Raw genomic sequence first — 19955 nt, 5'->3', positions numbered from 1 at the left:
ATTCAGACAACAAAGGAAGAAAGGAAGGAATCCCAAGAGTTTAAGGAATTCAAAGAAATAGAAATATGAACTCTATTACTAAACATATTTTGAATTCTCCCGTTTGCTCCCTCCTGATAGTGAATCCAATATTAAATATATATATTATGTTCTTCTCAGATACTGTCATTCTGTCCGCATGTTCATTCAATTACAATGGCAAAGTTTTACCACCAGTCTCAGCGAAGCTAATTCAAAGGTGGCAACCAATATGGCTGCAATTCCAGGCGTCACTATCGCAAAAATGGCCAAGGGGTGTGCGACCAATGCCACAGCTCATGAGCAGAATTGAGCGGGCTGCAGACTGTTAGGAGAGCGCCATGTGCTAGTCAGTCTCTGTGTGCAGAGTGCGCTGCTGTCAGTGTGCTTCATTAATACCGTGTTGTTTCACATAATTGGGCCCCATCAGACAATCTTTCACGCAAGTCCATCGCAACTTTGTTCAGCAAAAAACTAACATCGCAGGCAGAATATATGGCCATTCTGCTCTTTGTGTTTCTCCTGACAGTACTGCACTTGGAGTGGCGGGGGGGGGGGGGGGGGGGGGGGAGGGGGGGGGGTAGTTTCAGGTGTACAGGATTAGGGTTAGAGGTGACTGTTTACTACTCCTTACTCCATACCCAAAAGCCTATCCCTAAGCCTAACCAAATACTAACCCCTACCTCTAAGCCTAACCCACCCCTATAGTGTAATTCTGGACCCTAACCCTATACACTGCCACCCCTAACTGGGTTTAGCCCTAGGTGGGCTGGGCAAGAGCAGCTTGATGAGCAGAATGGCCATCAATTGCTTCTGTCTGCGATGATGTTAGGTTTTGCCAAACACAGCGGGGAGTGGGGGGGGGGGTTGCTCGCGGCTGTGCAGTAGCATGTGGGAATGATTATCTGGCTGGGCCCATTATGTGACACAACACCGCCACTGCTCACTGTGCTCTAATGCAATCTGATTGCTCTTTTATTGAGGAGAGCCCCTTGGACAAGACTCATTTATTGAAGATTTATATATTCACGTAAAGCCCCTAAGTCTTCTTCTAGCTGATCAGGGCCCTCATCTAGGTGACTGTCTCCTTCAATCTATGTCCTACAGACACAGGTCCACTTGAATACAATGGCTGAGCAGGGAGCAGGCCTGCAGCCTATGAGCTCCCAGGATGGGATCCCAGCACCAATCAGTGTGGTGATATGATGTCATCATGTCTGCCTGGGGAATCTGTCCCGGCATCACATAGTCTAAACTTCTAAATAGAGAGAGAACAGCTCAGATCTTCATAGAAATTGGCAATTGATTTATCTGTTTATTTGTGGTGTAGGGGTGTTGCAATGGTGTAGCAGGGTCTGGTGGTATTAACCCTGTGGGGTAAGGTGTTATTAACCCCTGATTAGTTGGGACGCTAGGATGTGGTTGTTTCGGTATAAGGCCCTTATGACAACCAACCCAGAAACGGCAGGCAATAAAGGAATGTCCACAGCAGCAAATGTGAAAATAACTGGAACTTTTACTTGGAATTCTTATTAAACAGTCTTTACAAATATGCAGTTTCTCTAGAGGCAACCGGGATGCAAAATACCTCACAGGCATGCTGGGACTTGTAGTACTGACATGATTTATGCAGGCCACTGTGCTACTAATACTATCCTTGAGTTGAGTAGTAGTCACTAGAATTGTAGATAGAGCTTGATAACTCACATTTTAAAGTGGCTGCAGGTTCTTTAGGCTTTGGTCTAGTGGAGATGGATTTAGTAGGTGCAGAAATTGTGCTTGCTTTTTAGCCAGGAACTAAGAGCAAGAGAATTTAGAGACTACAGCCCCTTATATACCAGGGGGGCTGGACTAAAGCCCATTGGCTGCCAAGCCTGTGGCTCCTGTGCCCATGGCACTCTGGGTAATATCACATGACAGTGGTTCACATTACTAACCTCTATACATTTGTATGACTTTATGAATAATGAACAATGTGTACACAACACATTTACAATGAATTAACAGAAGGTGAGCAAGATATGAGCCCTGCAGGAGAGCCCTATGGACTGCAGGGACTCTTCCGGAGGGGACCTAGAGATGGTACAGGATCATGTCCTGTACCGGGATACCACAAACCCCCTTACTTAACAAAAGTCGTCCCCGCGTATGTCCCCTTATCGAGAAGAATGGAATGGCCATAGGGCCGGATGTAGTCCTGAAGTATTAATCCAAATGTCCCAGTTTAGGCTGGAGATAACAAACATGATGAAAAAATTCATAGAGTCTCTGTGCGTTTAAATAATGTCTATCCATGCTCTGGAACATATTTACGAACAGGATGGAATACATTATTTTTTTCCTTTTGGTGAGTTACTGATGATGTTATTAGTCAGTATAACAATGATACTATATTACGTTTCAATACCTTTTTCTGTATAGGTATACTTGTTTTCTTATACTATGATGCATCTCTAACAACTAGGCATACAATATGACTAGCTTGATCCTAGCTATGACATTCGTCTATAGCTGAAACTTTATGGACATGACATTTGACTGACATGTAGATATTTGACTATGACTATAAAATATTTTTGACTGACCCTTACATAAAGTATGTATAATGACTGTAATGCTTCTACATACTGAAATTAATCTCACTGTTACCTTTTTATTGACATATATTTGATATAATACCACATATTATTTCCCTTGTTATCCACTGGCTGATGATTGGGTTGCCTGAGGCTTTCTGCTCAATGCCTTAGCTACTAGGGTCTATCGGTACTACACACTTACCCCTAGAACTCTGGATCTAGATAACAATTTAACTTACTGTTACCTTTTTGTATACATGTATTTTTTTTTAGTTAGCTACAGGAATACCTTCTGGCCACAAAAGCATCCTGAACACGTAGAGATAAGAAATAATAAGAACATAATAGTACATGACATTTGTGCATAACAGTGGTATAGATTGGTAATAGACAGGTTACAGTCCCTAAGACTCATTTTCCTTTTCTTGTACTTGTGAGGTATGTATTTGAAATATTAGTGAGATATGTGTACTAGACTTTATGAATGTACACTATTTTTATTGGTATGTACTGAATCATGTGTACACTGAATTTTATGAACATATGTGAAGTCAGTCTTGATATCTAATTGGTTTTTGGCCCACCTTTTGGCTCTCAGGAGTGCCTTCTTCTTCTGAAACTATTGTTGCTTCAGTCCCAGAGGGACCAGCTTGAGGGCTGGAGTCAGGAGTTGAGCTTGGCCCTCAACTGGTGGGACCCATGTGTAGTGGTGAGGTTGGTTCTCGACTTGAAGCAGTCGCCACAGGAGACAGGCTTACAGCAGGTGAGGAAACCAGAGATGGTTGTGCTGGAACTTGATATGGCATCGCACAGAAAACTGCAAGCTGGTTGAATGAGAACATCGGTATATCCATCGATGGATGGATTCCCTCTCCTGGCACATATTGCCTCACGGGTCTAGCAGCTATGGGAGCAGGAAGAGGAGGTTCTGATGAACCACCTGCGGCTCAAATCCAGTCTTCTGGACCGCGTAGACATCTGAATCTGGGTATGGCATTGTGGTTATAGTATAGGATTCGGTCTTCCAGATGGAATCCAGCTTGTGTGTCCTGGGAAATTTCCGCAGCCAAACACTGTCCCCCAGTTGTAGTGGCTTAGCAGAGGCATGGCATTTGTAATATCTCTGCTGTCTTTCTTGGGCTTCACCCATCTTCTTCCCCACAATCTCCTTAGCTTCCTGAATCCTCCTCTGATGCTCGGAGATCCAGTCTTGTGAGACCTGCGGAGAGTTGTTGTAAGGTGCTTGTAACCCAAACGCTCGGTCCTTTGGAAGTTGCCCATGCCGTCCCATCATTAAGATGAAAGGAGTGTACTCTGTGGAGCAATGGATGGTATTGTTGTATATCTCCAACAGTTCAGGAAGGCCCGGCACTGGCTTTAACCCTTTCAGGTACTGCAGCAACCACACAATATTCTTCACCTCCCCCCTTACTTTTTCCAGCACCCCGGCAAAGCACAGTTTCAGCAACAATGTCCTATACACTTCTGGGACACCACATATTTATTTTTGATGTGGCTACAATAGTGTAGGGCAATATGAGGGGCATTATTGCTGGGGGGCATCATTTCTAATGAAGGCATGATTACAAAGGTGGGCATTAAAGTGAACCTGTGGCCAACCCATCAAAAAGTTGGATTTTCCTATTGTTAAACAAGGTTTATAGTTTGTCTGACAATTCAGGTAATGGTCAGATGGGCGTAAACTTAATTTGAATAATGGAAGTGACTATCAGGTGATGGGTGGGATTATACAGTCAGGGGGTGTGAATATATTAAGTTAAGGGGCGTTAATGTTGGAACCCCTGGCTCACCTCGTTGTATAGAGCTGTCTATTGGCAGATGCTTCATGCATTATATATGAGAGCTCCAGAGATACCTGAGTATATTGGGGCATGTGCTGACACACAACTCTATGCATCTATGCAGCAGGAAGAGCGGGGGTCCCGTTTTGGAGATTGCAGGGGTCCCAGAGATGGGATAGGAGATACAGGAAAACTGTGGACAGGGGATACTTTTCTAAACACTGGAATACCCCTTTAATGGATGAAACAGTCAAGTAGTGACACATTTGGCCCCTTTTCTGGTATTTCCTATTTCAGTTTTCTTTTTTTGACTACAAATCCCAGAGTTCCATTTTCCTCCCTCCCAGACATCAGCCACGCCACCCATTGAAACATAAATGAGCTCCATCCATTCAAAAGACCTGTGGTTTTCAATCAGGGTGCCTACAGCTGTTGCATTAGTTGCAGACTGATCTCTCTCCCACCAAGCCATCGCTCCACCCAATGAAGCAGACAGGCTCCCTGTCATCAGATGACTAATGAGTGAGGTCTCGGCGCATTGCAACCTGGGAAAAATCTGAAACAACAGTCATTTTGTATGCTGTTTAAAAATAAATATTGGGGTGAAAAAATCACAGAAGAATTGTGAGGAAAAACCGTCACACACAGGTACAGACACTATATTATGAACTACACTAACTTTACAGCCCCTGTAGCATAGGTCAAATAAAAAAAAAAAAATCCTGGAATACCCCTTTAACTTTGCTTTGTGAAAACTGGTGCTGCACCCTTTCAAACATGTGACCCATATCACCAATATCTTATTTCTAAGCTATGATATTGACGTACACCCACTCACATATGGCATGGGGGGAGGTCCTAGACCAGGCATAGTTAACCCTTCTGCATTTCAGATGTTTTAGATGATGCTTTGGCAGCATTTTGCCTCTAAGAGCATCATGGGAGATGTATGTAGTCCAAAACACTGGCAGAGAAGAAGTTCCCTAAGGGTGCATTCACACTGAGGAATAGGAGAGGAATCCTCGCATAAAAATTCCACTGCGGATTTTTTTTTTGTGTGAAATTTTCGCAAAAATTGTGCAGAATTAACGCAGAATTCTGTGCAAATTTTCCGCATGGAATATGGAGGAAATAGTTTTTTGTCTTTTTTTTTGCTGGACTACAACCACCAATTGAAATTTCCCTTTTTATTTATTTATTTTTTTTCATGCAGAATTTTCGCCGGCGATTTTCGTGCAAATTCTGCACGGAAACGATTTCAAGCGGAATTTTTTTTTTATTTTATACCAATGACTTCAATGGACTTCTGCTCGCATATTCCGCAAGAAGAATGAACATGTTCTTTCTTCTAGCGGAACGGAATGCCACGGTGGAATTCTGCTAGTGGAATGTACACAGTGTGAACAGTGCGGAGTAAAATACATTGAAGTCAATGGCAAAGCAGATGTTAAATATTTCTAAGCAGAGATTTCAAGAGGAATTACTCAAGTAAATTCCCTCTTGAATTACCTCAGTGGTGAACGCACCCTTAGCCTGCCCCTACACCAGATACAGAGGATGGAGAAGCTCCAGCCATCAGATAGTGATCGATTTTCCATATATTATCCCGCTGGGTCTGTTTGGATGGCATTTAGAGAGTCACATGCTTTCCAGGAATGGTTAAAAAAATTGATTATCCTTTTTAAAATCAGTGTTTTCCAAACTGTGTGCCTCCAGCTGTTGTAAAACTTTAACTCACTGAATGCCTGGACAACCTTCAGCTGTTCAGTGCGTTCTCTGTGAGTTGTAGTTTGAAAACAGCTGGAGTCACACTGTTTGGAAACACTGGGTAAACCAATAATACTGAAAATAAAATCAAAATATTGAACCGTATAACCCAGTGTTTTCCAAACTTGCGTGCCTCCAGCTGTTGTAAAACTACAACTCACGGAATGCCTGGACAACCTTCAGTTGTTCAGGCATTTCTGTGAGTTGTAGTTTGAAAACAGCTGGAGTCACACTGTTTGGAAACACTGGTAAACCAATAATACTGAAAAAAAAAAATCAAAATCAAAATATTGAACCGTTATAACCCAGTGTTTTCCAAACAGTGTGTCTCCGGCTGTTGCAGAACTACAACTCGCAGCATGCCCAGACAGCCTTTGGCTGTCTGGGCTTGCTGGGAGTTGTAGTTTTGCAAAAACTGGAGGTACATTATTTGGGAAACACTTGGTTATACGGTTCAATATTTATTGTATTTTTGCTTTGGCTGTCTGAGATTGCTGGGAATTGTAGTTTTGCAAAAGCTAGAGGTACACTTATTTGGGAAACATTGGGTTATCTGGTTCAATATTTATTGTATTTTGGCTTTGGCTGTCCCAGGCTCGCTGGAAAGTTGTAGATTTGCAAAAGCTGGAGGCACATTATTTGGGAAACACTGGGTTATCCAGTTCAATATCTATTGTATTTTGGCTTTGGCTGTCCAGGATTTCTGGGAGTTGTAGTTTTCCAAAAGCTGTTGGTACATTATTTGGGAAACACTGGGTTATCCGGTTCAATATTTAATTGTATTTTTGGCTTTGGATGTCCAGGTTGCTGGGAGTTGTAGTTTTGCAACAGCTGGAGGTACATTATTTTGGAAACACTGGGTTTATCCGGTTCAATATTTATTGTATTTTGGCTTTGGCTGTCCAGGCTTGCTGGGAGTTGTAGTTTTGCAACAGCTGGAGGTACATTATTTGGGGAAACACAGGGTTATCTGGTTCAATATTTATTGTATTTTGGCTTTGGCTGTCCATGCTTGCTGGAAGTTGTAGTTTTTGCAACAGCTGGAGGCTGGTGGGAAAACACTGGTATACAAAACAAAAAGAAAAAAAAATCTAGTGAACAGTGAACCCCTCTTCAGAAGAGACCCCCCCCCCCCCCCTCATCCAGACCAGATTTTCTGAGACAGATTTTCAGTTGCACATTTATTAGGCTTCCTATTATGCAGTATACTTGTGCTCTGTCTATTGTGCATCTCCTATTGTACCACATCCCTGTCTATTGCATTTGGAATGTGAAATTGCAACAAGAAAAAGGTGAGGAAATGTGGATTGTAGTAAGTGTAATGGGAGGAGGAGGGGGAGGATCATGGAGGGAGTAGTATGAGTAGGAAAGTCACTTCCTGCACTACCTCTGCCCTGGCTGCCAATCCTACAGTGTTGTGCACATTCTCCTGGGTTTTAACTAGGAGTCGCACTTCTCCAGCTCTACATATTTGCTGAGGAGGTTGGAGGGAGGAACAGACTAGTCCTCAGCCTGAAGGGGGAGAGGAGCACACAGAGCTGGAGCCTCATTCAGCAGCAGAACACACCAGGAGAAAGAGCTGGAGAAGTGTGACATAAGAACATTTATACTAGTCCTGCACAGCTCTAGCTCCAACAGCAGCAGTAGCGGTGTACAAAAAAAAGGTCGGATCCTGGACGTAAACAAGTGTGGAGCCAGACATTGCTCTGTCTGCTGGGGATTCCTATAGCAACAAGTGAGAGAAAGAGAGAGATCTGCACAACTTGGTGTCACCCACACAGCCTTACTGGGGGAAACAAAAAATCATGAGGAATATGTGGATACTATTAAGCTTTGCCTTGCTGGCCCTGGTGTCTGGGGAGACGGTGAGTTTTTCAGTGCTGATATATTCTGCGAAACGAGTACTTGCTGGGGGAAACTACAACTCCCAGCATGCCCTGACAGCCTGCGGCTGTCAGGGCATGCTGGGAGTTGTAGTTTCCCCCTGCTGAGCAGAGGTTGCAGACTTGTGCTTAGCTGTGATTGATGTGCTTGTTTAATTTTTAACGAAGTTTCTATTTGTAAATAAAACTTCTGCTGGCAGTTTGCAACAATTTGTTTTAACGGTCACTTTGTTTCTTTTATAAACATGGATACAAAGTAATGGACAGTTTAAAGGGGTACTCCTTTATTTTTTTTTTATTATTTTTTTTTTTCAGGTGGAAAACATTTATTTATTTATTTTAAATCAACTGGTGCCAAAAAGTTAATAACAGATTTTGTAAATTACTTCAATTAAAAAATCTTAATCCTTCCAGTACTTATTAGCTGCTGTATACTATAGAGGAAAGTCTTTTTTTATTTAATTTTTTTATTTAATTTTTGGAGCTTTTTTTTTTTTTCTGTCTGACCACAGTGCTCTCTGCTGACACCTCTGTCCATGTCAGGAACTGTCCAGAGCAGGATAGGTTTGCTATGGGGATTTTCTCCTGCTCACAACAGTTCCTGACATGGACAGAGGTGTCAGCAGAGAGCACTGTGGTCAGACAGAAAGGAAATAAAAATAAAAAATAATAATAATAATATTATTTATTATTATTATTAATTTTCCTCTGAAGTATATAGCCACTAATAAGTACTGGAAGGATTAAAAAAACATTTTTAATAGAAGTCTGTTTAACTTTCTGACACCAGTTATATTTCCACCAGAGTACCCCTTTAAGGCTCTGTTTACATGGACTGCAGTTTTAATTTTTAGCTAAAACTATGTGTCAATTCCATCCCCCCCCCCCCCCCCCCCCCCCCAAAAAAAAAGAAAAAAAAATACTGACCGAAATACTGTGTATGTGAACATAACCTAACAGGCAGCATGCACTGTAAACCAACTGCTAGTCAATAAATGTCTTAGCTTAGTGTCACTTTAACAATTTTTAGTTTTTTTATATATATATTTTTATTGATTTTTATTATTATTATTATTATTATTATTATAATTATTTTTTTTATATAAATAAAATATTTCATCTTTTATATATTGGAGATCCATGACCACTAGGTTGATGTATCTTATAGTAAATGTATTATTTTATTAGAATGCCAGGTACATGATGTCATTTGTTTAAAAATGTGGGCAATATATTTTCCTGATTTGGTGTTTCCTTGATCCTATAGTTTTTTTTTTTCCAATAAGAGTGCCTTTGGCTGTCCTGAAATGCTGGGAGTTGTAGTTTTGCAACAGCTGGAGGCACTCTGGGTGGGAAACGCTGCTTTTAGTTTTAGGAGCCTACAACTGATTTATTTGCTGACTATTTGGGATTCTATAGCAAGAGTTTTGGTTGCTTGCGTGTCATATATTTGGGATTATTTGATTTGCCAGGACACCTCTGATCCAAATAATTTTGTAGGATTTCACTTACTACAGCAATGTTTTATCCTGTTTGCATCAGATCATAATTTATGGGTATTGGGTTGCTCGCGTCTGATCATATTGGAATCATAGGGTAGAACATTGCTGATCGTTTTGGGGTCGTAATGGTTGTCATTTGTGAAAAATCGCCATGTCCATGACCATATCCCTAATGGCCAATGAGAGTGGCTGGGCGACAGGCGAGTAACAATGGCTGTAATTAGGCTAATTCAGGTCTCGTTTACTAAATACAGAGTTTTCCAAAAGGAAATATTAAAGGCTAATGACTTGTAATCGCATCTACTTGTTTATGGATCGCTTACGAAGTGTGGGAAACCGTGATTTTCCTATTATGTCCCTGCCCCCCCCACACCTCCTAAGTGATTTGTTATACCAGTATAAAGTTTATTGGGCATGCTGGGAATTGTAGTTTCACAACATCTGGCATCTGGAGAACCACAGATTGGTGAACGCTGCTCTAGAGCCGTCGTTCTCAATCCCCCCCTAAGGGGGGATACCCCATTACAAATAGGGGTCCTCATACTATGCAGCACAATGCATGCTCATAGCATTGGGTGTCAAGGCATGCTGGGAGTTGTAGTTTTGCAACAGTTGGTTAGCCACTGGTTGGGGGATGCTACTCAAGAGCTTAGGAGATCAACCCCCCTGGAGTATACCCTATTAGAAGTGTCCTTATACCAGTGGTCTTCAAACTATGGCCCTCCAGCTGTTGCAAAACTACAACTCCCAGCATGCCCGGGCATGCTTGGAGTTGTAGTTTTGCAACAGCTGGAGGGCCATAGTTTGAAGACCACTGCCTTATACTATGCTAAGTAAATGCAGCACAGTGCATAATCATAGCATTGGGTGTCCGCGCATGCTGGGAGTTGTGCTTTTGCAACAGCTGGAGAGCAGGTGGTTGGGGAATGCTGCACTCTAGTCTAGGTTCTCAACCCCCCCTAGAGGAAATGTATTCGGGGTCCCCATACTATGCTTTTAATGTGCAGCACAGTGCTTGATAATAGCATGCTGGGAGTTGTAGTTTTGCACCAGCTGGAGAGCCATAGGTTGGGGGACACTGCTCTGTAGCCTAGGTTCTCCACTCCCTTGGGAGGGTATACCCCATGGCAAGCCAGTGTCCTCACACTATGTTTTTAATATGCAGTGTACGATCATAGCCTCGGGTAAACTTAAATGAAACTTATTTTGTATTGGGGGGGGGGGGGGGGGGGGGTCCTTTAAAGGGGTACTCCGGTGAAAACCTTTTTTTTTTTTTTTTTTCTTTTAAATCAACAGGTGGCAGAAAGATAAACATATTTGTAAATTACTTCTATTAAAAAATCTTAATCTTTCATGTACTTATTAGCTGCTGAATGCTACAGAGGAAATTCTTTTCTTTTTGAAATGCTCTCTGATGACATCACGAGCACAGTTCTCTCTGTGGACATTATTATAATAATGATAACGCTTTATTTTTTGTTGCCCTCAGTGGGATTTGAACCCAAGCCCCCAGCACTGCAAGGCAGCAGTGCTAACCACTGAGCCACCATGCTGCCCTTAGCATACATCTGCTATGCACGGTTGCTAAAATGGACAGAGATGTCAGCAGAGAGCACTGTGTTCGTGATGTCATCGGTGTTCCAAAAAGAAAGGAATTTCCTATGTAGCATTCAACACGTAACAAGTACTGGAAGGATTAAGATTTTTTTGTAGAAGTAATTTACAAATATGTTTAACTTTCTGCCACCAGATGATTTAAAAGAAAAAAGGTTTTCACCGGAGTACCCCTTTAAGACCCTGGTCTAGAGAGTTGTTGGTTTAGTTCAGTGTAAACAGTATACCCAGCATCCATGGTAATAAGTTGTTTATTGCTGGCGTTACTGTATCAAGACCAAAAATCGCCATCATCCATTTACTGACCCCAGTCTGGGGGATATATTGTGCCTGAAACTAAATTAGTTACAAAATGCTGAAATTTTGACTTAATAATTTAAGGATTTTAGGTTAAGATGATGATGGATCCTGTAAACTCGCGTTTCAAGGCTTCAGATTGGGGGGGGGGGGGTAGAGGGCACTTTAGGGGCTGCTAAAGTTTCAGTAAGTTATTAATTGAGGGCTTGAAGAATTAGCCCCCCCAGTGCTTCAGCTGTGTTTATGATATCCAGCGCCCCTCCTCCACTTCCTGCTGAAGCTTCATCCACTCCAGATTCCCCCCTTTTGTTGACAGAGCCTGCAGACCAGGGCCCTCTGAAAACTTTGTTTGGAGAGTCCCAGTATATAGAGTAGAGGGAGGGGCGGGGGGATTGGATCTGCTCCTGTTTTTTTCTTCTGTTAATGTTTTGGGTTGGTTTTGATGACAATATCATATAATGCCAATACATTCTGCAACACGTAACAATTCTGAGATTACAATTGTATCCTAGATTGTTAGCGCATTTATTAAAATTTTTTTTTTTACTTTTTAGTGAACGTCATCCAAGGCTTCAGGGCAGTTGTGACAATTATTTTCCGACTGACATAAATCTCAGCTGAATATTTTCTTTTTTTCTTTTAACCCATGGGTTTATAGGAAAAGAAAAGCACAGATCTCCCATGAATGTTGATTGTAGGGTCCTGCCCTGGAGTGCATACTGTCTAGACTGCAGAAAGCTTGTGAAACGCGCCAAAAAAAACTGCTGCTCTGGATGAAAGTATTTATGGACCAGACTAGTTATTTTTTTTTTGTTTTTTTTTTCCCCCTGTTGTAATACTGAGTATATCTGATCGTTGTGGATCCTGGATGTATCTCTATTAGGTTTTAGACAATACTGACTGTACTACTACACTTTCTGCAGCATTGTGCATAGGTTGGCATCTGTAACTCTCTCCCAATGTAATTTCTTTGTATCACATACTGTATGGATCAATATGACTGCAAGCTGTATTTTCTTTATGTTGTATCACTGTGGCCGGGTGCCTCCAGCTGTTGCAAAACTACAACACCCAGCATACTCGGACAGCTAATGCTATGATCATGCACTTAGGTTCAAGACCTAGGTCTCCAAACTGACTACCTCCAGCCTTTGCAAAACTACAACTCCCAGGAGATCTTGCACTTAGATCCAAAACCTAGGTCTCCAAACTGTGGAGCTCCAGCTGTTGCAAAACTACAACTCCCAGCATGCTCCGACACGCAATGCTATGATCATGCACTTAGGTCCAAGACCTAGGTCTCCAAATTGTGGACCTCCAGCTGTTGCAAAATTACAACTCCCAGCATGCCCGGACAGCCGTTGGCTGTCCGGGCATGCTGGGAGCTGTAGTTTTGCAACAGCTGGAGGCACACTGGTTGTGAAATACTGCACTATGGGTTGACGTTAAACTGGAAGCAAGAGATGAACCAGTTGGTGCCTGATTCTACCAATCTACTGTGTTAACCCATACAATGCAGTGCAATGGGCAAAAGCTCAGTCCTGTGTGATTGTTTGATGGCTTCTGTACTGCCTAGGTCAGGGTTTCCCAACCAGTGTGCCTCCAGCTGTTACAAAACTGCAATTGGCAGCATGCTGGGAGTTGTGATTTTTTTCAACATCTGGAGGTCACTGGAGACCACTGACCCAGACTGTAGAGCAGTGTTTCCCAGCCAGTGTGCCTCTGGCTGTCCAGGCATGCTGGGAGTTGTTGTCTTGCAACAGCTGGAGGAACCCTGGTTGGGAAATACTGCTGTAGAGAGTATCACCGCAAGCTTATACTGTACTATGCATGAAGCAAATTGAAACTGACTATTGTTTAGGGATCGACCGATAATCGACCGATAACCGTTTTTTTTTTTTTTAGGGCCGATACCGATAATCGGTGGAGGTTAGGGCCCATAGCCCATAACTTATACCGATATTCCAGTATAAGTTATCGGCTATTTATCCCCCCGCGACACCGCTGCAGATCATTGATTTAAAGCGGGCGCTTTAAATCAATGCACTGCAGTGGCCACCGCTCCACCGCCGCACCGCGAAAGCCCCCCCCCCCCCCCCCCCCCGCACCGCGACCGCCCCGGCCCCATTGCCTCCCCCATCCCCGGTTTTATAATTACCTGTTCCCGGGGTCCACTCTACATCTGGCTCCGGTGGCGTCCTCCTGAGCTGTCACTGTGCGCACTGACGGTGACGTCACATCGCGCACGTCACGTCACTCGTCATTGCGCACAGTGTAACGCAGGACGCAGCACTAGCAAGAAGTAGCGTGGGCCCCGGGAACAGGTAATTATAAAACGGGGGATGGGGGAGGCAATAGGGCCAGGGCGGTTCGGGGGGGGGGGGGGGGCGGTCGCGGTGCGTTGCGGCATGTTAGGGGGGGGTGCGTTGGGGGAAGTGCGGGGGGTGGGGCATTATTGGCTTATCGGCAAGGTAATTGCCGAAACCGATAATGCCCAAAATCGTGATTATCGGCCGATAATATCAGCCATACCGATAATCGGTCGATCCCTACTATTGTTACACTTTTAATGCAGTTCCACTGTGTATTTTTAGACCTTATTCACCTGGGTGTATCATAGGAGATCACAGAATTATCACTTTTATTTCATATCTGGATTGTGTCCATACTGTGTAGGTCAGTGTTTTTCTTTTTTTTCCTGTTGCCTAGCCACCAATATGGGCATTGTACTGCAGGCCCAGGCAAATCTAGGAGCCTTTATTCATTTATTTACTTAATAAAAATATATCATAATAGACTTGCTGAACCCAATCTGATTTGGAATGCAGCATGTAATGAGCCAGGCCTTAGGTCAGTGTTTCCACATTTTGTAATTTTGCAACAGCTGGAGGCACCCTGGTTGGGAAACACTGCCTTAGGTTGTTCTTTAACCCTCACTGGCCCAGTAGTGAGCCTGGCCATGCCAAGGGCTGGGAGGAAGACATGGGTGCCATGGTTTGTGGACTTCCAATGGAAGGGCATGATCTGCTGCCGGTTTTCTGCAAGTGATTTTTTTAAAGGGGTTATCCGCCATAAGATGATTTTAGTACTTACCTGCCAGACAGTAATGAACATGCTTAGGAAGGATCTGTGCTCTGAAGAAACTACACATCCCAGAGTTAAATGCTTGTAAGTTTAAGGTCACTTTCCTCCCTCCCACACATCAGCCACCCCACCCATTGAAACACAAATTAGTTGCATTCCATTCAAAAGACCAGTGTTTTCTAACTAGGGTGCCTCCAGCTGTTGCAAAACGATCTCTCTGTGCATTTAATTATCTCTCTCCCACTTAGCGGTCGCTCGTCCCATTGAAGCAGACGGGCTCTTAATCATCACCTGACTAGTGCTGTCAGGTCTCGATGCACTGCAACTTGGGAAAACTCAAGACCTGAGTAATTTTGTATGCTGTTTAAAAATAAATATTGGGTCGAAAATCTAAGAATTGCGAGACCACCGTCACACACAGGCACAGACACTATATTATGAACTACACTAACTTTACAGACCATGTAGCATAGTCAGATAAAAAAAGATCCTGGCATACCCCTTTTAAATACGTTGAATCCTGGCACCAACTCTTTTGATGGCAATGCATTTCCGAGTGTATTCTGCCGAAAGAATGTTTGAAATTGCGCAGTGTACAGAGTGCAGCTGAGTCCCATTGAAAACCATGGGAGGGGGCTGCATCAGAATTTCCGAGCGGTCCTAACGCCGGCATGTTCTGCCAGGGCCGGCTGTTCTCAAATATTCCACCTTGTGTACATGGCTTTACAGGAACGTTCTGACAGCAGAAGTTCTTTTATAGGTGCTGAAACATCTGTATGTAGTTAGAAGGAAAAGGGCTGTGATGGCCTTCAGGCCAGGCCTTTGGGAGAGGTGAAGACCAGATGTAGTCTCTTTTGGCCTTTCCTTCGCTTTTCCTTTTTATGGAATTTAATTGAGACAAAGAAACAGGTGGTCTATAGTGCTCTTGGTGCTGACTAGAGATGAACGAACTTACAGTAAATTCGATTCGTCACGAACTTCTCGGCTTGGCGGTTGCTGACTTATCCTGCATAAATTAGTTCAGCTTTCAGGTGCTCCGGTGGGCTGGAAAAGGTGGATACAGTCCTAGGAAAGAGTCTCCTAGGACTGTATCCACCTTTTCCAGCCCACGGGAGCACCTGAAAGCTGAACTCATTTATGCAGGATAAGTCATCAACTGCCGAGCTGAGAAGTTCGTGACTAATCGAATTTACTGTAAGTTCACTCATCTCTAATGCTGACAGTCTATTTAATGAAGTTATCTGTAACTCTAGTGTCACATTGTATCCCAGTGTTAGCAGTTCTAGGCCAACCATTCCTCATGGACTGTCAATGCTGGACTCTTAGCTCGAAATTGGATTTTATATGTCACGTATAATAAATGTGTATCCTATAGGCCCTAGTTCTCCAAACTGTGTACCCCCCTCCCCCAGTTGTGGTAAAACTACAACTCTCAGCATGCCCAGACAGCCAACGGCTGTCTGGGTATGCTGGGAGATGTAGTTTTGCAACATCTGGAGGTCCACAGTTTGAAGACCACTGGTGTGTGTGTGTGTGTATATGTGTATGTATATATATATATATATATATATATATATATATATATATATTATAATAAAATATGGCATCGACCGATTATCGGTTTGGCCGATATTCACGATTTTGGACATTATCGGTATCGGCAATTACCTTGCCGATAATGCCTCCCCATCCCCAGTTTTATAATTACCTGTTCCCGGGGTCCGCGCTATTTCTGGCTCCTGCAGCGTCCTGCGCTATTGCTGTGCGCTGCAATGACGAGTGACGTCCTCAACCCGACATCACAGCCAGTGCGCACAGTGACGGCTCAGGACGCCGCTGGAGCCAGAAGTAGCACAGACCCTAGGCCCCGGGAACAGGTAATTATAAAACCGGGCATGGGGGAGGCAATGGGGCAGTGGCAGTGGTGGTTGGACTAGGGAGGACCCCAGGACAGGCAGGGGGAGAGAAGCGGGTGGTGGCAGCGGCCTATGGCCCCGCAAAAGCCGCTGCAGTTCATTGATTTAAAGCGCCCGCTTTAAATCATTGATCTGCAGCGGCTTCTGCGGGGGCGGGGTGGGAAGAAATGGCTGATAACTTCTACCGATATTCCGGTATAAAAGTTATCGGCCTGAAAGGTCACAGATTATTGGTATCGGCCCTAAGTAATCGATATTGGTCGATCCCTAATATATTATACAACCCACAATGTTCGGAATCCATACCTGTTCTATGCTGGTTTAAAAAAAAAAAACTCTGAATTGTATGAGAATTTACTATTTTGCAGCAATAAATAATCAGGCAGGTTAAATAGAGATGACTGTACCCCAGCAACAAGATGTTAATTATTAGTATAAATAATACTCCTACCCCAGTATATATAACTCGCTTACCACATGCGTGAACAGTTGTATATTACATCAATATCAATGTTACCATGGATACATAACCCTATCACTGGGCAATCGTATATACTATACATAGATCGTATTCTGTATCTATGTATAGTAGAACGGTTCCCATAACACACTATGCAAACATGTCACTTATTACCTGAGACAAACATGCTGGATGGCAAAGGAGAGGAGCCCCAACATGTGTTTTTGCAGTGCTGCCCAATCAGGGTGCATCAAGCTGTTGCAATACTACAACTCCCAGCATGCCTTTGCCAGCCAAAGGCTGTCCAGGAGTCTTGGGAGTTGTAGTTTTGCCATAGCTGGAGGCACCTTGGTTGGGGAAACATTGCAGTAGTAAAACAAGACCAGTAAAATGCTGATTGTTTGTTCGTGTTGAATTGAAGGAGAACTCCGGCAAAATGTTTTCATTTCTTATTCTGCCCGGGCTGCTGCCATGAAAAATCTTTTTAAAGGAGTACTGCAGTGTAAGACACTTATCCCCTATCCACAGGACCTGCTGGGACCTCCCGCGATCTCCCTGGGCTGTGCGCGACTAATGCGCGTGTCGTCCACCTCACAGCTCTATGGGAGAGGCGGGGAGGCACGAACGCAGCATCTCCACCTCTCCCATAGAGATACATGGAGAGGGCGTGTTGGCTGCGTACAGGAGATCCTGCAGATAGGGGACAAGTGTTATACTGCAGATTTCCATTAACTTTCCTTCAGTCGTTCCCCGGTGCCACTAGAATCGTGTTCTCTGTCCCTGATCATCTTCGGTTTTTGGTGCCAATACATCACACTGTACTCAGCTACCGGTAATTGCCGGCCATAGCGATGTCCCACCTCAGCCAATGATAGGCTGAGCGGCAGTGCTCTGTAATGGCCCTGGCCCTTGTCCTGGTGTCTGGGCCTATCACCGGCCGGGGCAGGACCTTGCTGCGGCCCAATTTATCTGAGCACAGTGTGATGTGTCAGGCACCTAAACCAGGAATAACAGGGAATAACAGAAAAAATACAACAATGTGTTTTGAAACATTCAGTCTCTTGCTCATGGAGCTTACCATGAATAAGAGCAAGAACAGCTCGAAACGTGACTTTTTTTTTTCTTAAAATTTCTCCTATTGCTGTGTGCTTGTTTATCTTGTACGATGGATTTTAATTAAACATGAACAGAGAAGCAGTATTTTACATCACTGGAGAGTGCTGGTCTTGTTGGATTAGCTAATTTTTTTTTTAAAGATTGAAAATAGAAAAGATTTGCACATTCCATAGCAAGAAGGGTGGGGGAGGTGTCATACCCTGTTCTGTGATCCCATTGGCAATTTTATTTATTTTCTGTTGACAAAAGTTCTGGAAGCAATTGAGGGAAAATGAGATTCCTGAACAAAAACATCTGCTCTCCTGGCCCCTATTGCTATAAGAATTCCTATTGTGTCATCTAGGAGTTTTGATGCTTGTGGGTTTATAGTATGAAGCTGGGTCACTATTGTTTACTAACCATATAAATTGTAAGGTATGATTAATTTAATCCGTGTATGCATGCATGTATGTATGTATGCTCTCTGCTGCACTGTGTGACTGTGCTCTACCGGTGATCACTGTACTCATTTACAAGGGACACATACATGGGCATTGAATTGGTCTTTCGGATCTTTCATCTTTGTCCATGGGCTTTATCTAGTACAGTGATCCCTCAACTTACAATGGCCTCAATATACAATAGTTTCAACATACAATGGTCTTTTCTGGACCATTGTAAGTTGAAACCAGACTCAACATACAATGTACGGACAGTCCAGATCTGTGAAACAGAATGGGCATTCACTGGTAAAACTCCTGTATTACTGAAGTGTATGCACTGCCTGGTGTCTGGTAGTGCCCCCTACAGTACAGGGAGGTATTACATGTTCTGTACTCTTTACCTGTATTACTGAAGTGCATGCACTGACTGGTGTCTGGTAGCAACTCCTACAGTACAGGGAGGTATTACATGTTCTTTACTACTCTTTACCTGTATTGCTGAAGTGTATGCACTGACTGGTGTCTGGTAGTGCCCCCTACAGTACAGGGAGGTATTACATGTTCTGTACTCTTTACCTGTATTACTGAAGTGCATGCACTGACTGGTGTCTGGTAGCAACTCCTACAGTACAGGGAGGTATTACATGTTCTTTACTACTCTTTACCTGTATTACTGAAGTGTATGCACTGCCTGGTAGCAACTCCTACAGTATAGGGAGGTATTACATGTTCTGTACTCTTTACCTGTGCCAGGGTTAGCTGCTCCTTTGGACACCAGGTGAGGGCGGCTCCATGTCACTTTTTTAGGACACTGTGGGGGAGATTTATCAAAACCTGTGCAGAGGAAAACTTGGCGAGTTGCCCATAGCAACCAATCAGATTTCTTCTTTCATTTTTCACAGGCCTTCATAAAAATTAAAGAAGCAAGCTGATTGGTTGCTATGGGCAACTGGGCAAGTTTTCCTCTGTACAGGTTTTGATAAATCTCCCCCTGTGTGTACTGTTCAGGACCCCGAAGAAGCTCCTGTACTCTACATAGACCAGTGCTTCCCAAGCAGAGTGCCCCCAGCTGTTGCAAAACTACAACTCCCAGCATGCCCGGACAGCCTTTCCATTGTTTCACCTCACAACCAACTTGTTGGGCCCTTGTTTCGTCTAAGCTCCACAGCTCCAATGTTCTATTTAAAGGGGTATTCCAGGAAAAAAACATAGGTTTGCCATGGGAATTCGCTTCTACTCTGGACAGCTCCCGAGACTCGTGTCATCAGAGAGCACTTAGACAGAAAAGAGCAACTTGACTTCAGCAGCTCATAAGTACTGAAAGGATTAAGATATTTTAATAGAAGTAATTTACAAATCTGTTTAACTTCCTGGAGTCAGTTGAGTCAGTTACATAGTTACATAGTTAGTACGGTCGAAAAAAGACATATGTCCATCAAGTTCAACCAGGGAATTAAGGGGTAGGGGTGTGGCATGATATTAGGGAAGGGATGAG

General features: G+C 43.4%; 1 protein-coding gene across 1 annotated transcript in view; it reads left to right on the top strand.

Moving 5' to 3' along the window:
• The first annotated feature begins 7603 nt into the window (after window positions 1–7603).
• SDC2 (syndecan 2) overlaps window positions 7604–19955 on the top strand; it is a 114270-nt gene continuing 101918 nt past the window's right edge. Inside the window, exon 1 of the mRNA XM_056522431.1 lies at window positions 7604–8031. Within this exon, the coding sequence (XP_056378406.1) occupies window positions 7972–8031 (60 nt within the window). The 5' untranslated portion in view covers window positions 7604–7971. The remainder of the gene's footprint in view (window positions 8032–19955) is intronic.

This window comes from Hyla sarda, chromosome 5, assembly GCF_029499605.1.
Source record: "Hyla sarda isolate aHylSar1 chromosome 5, aHylSar1.hap1, whole genome shotgun sequence".
In the NCBI taxonomy this organism is placed as follows: Eukaryota; Metazoa; Chordata; class Amphibia; order Anura; family Hylidae; genus Hyla; species Hyla sarda.
Note: the sequence above shows the minus strand (reverse complement) of the source record. Positions and strands in the feature narration are given on the sequence as shown.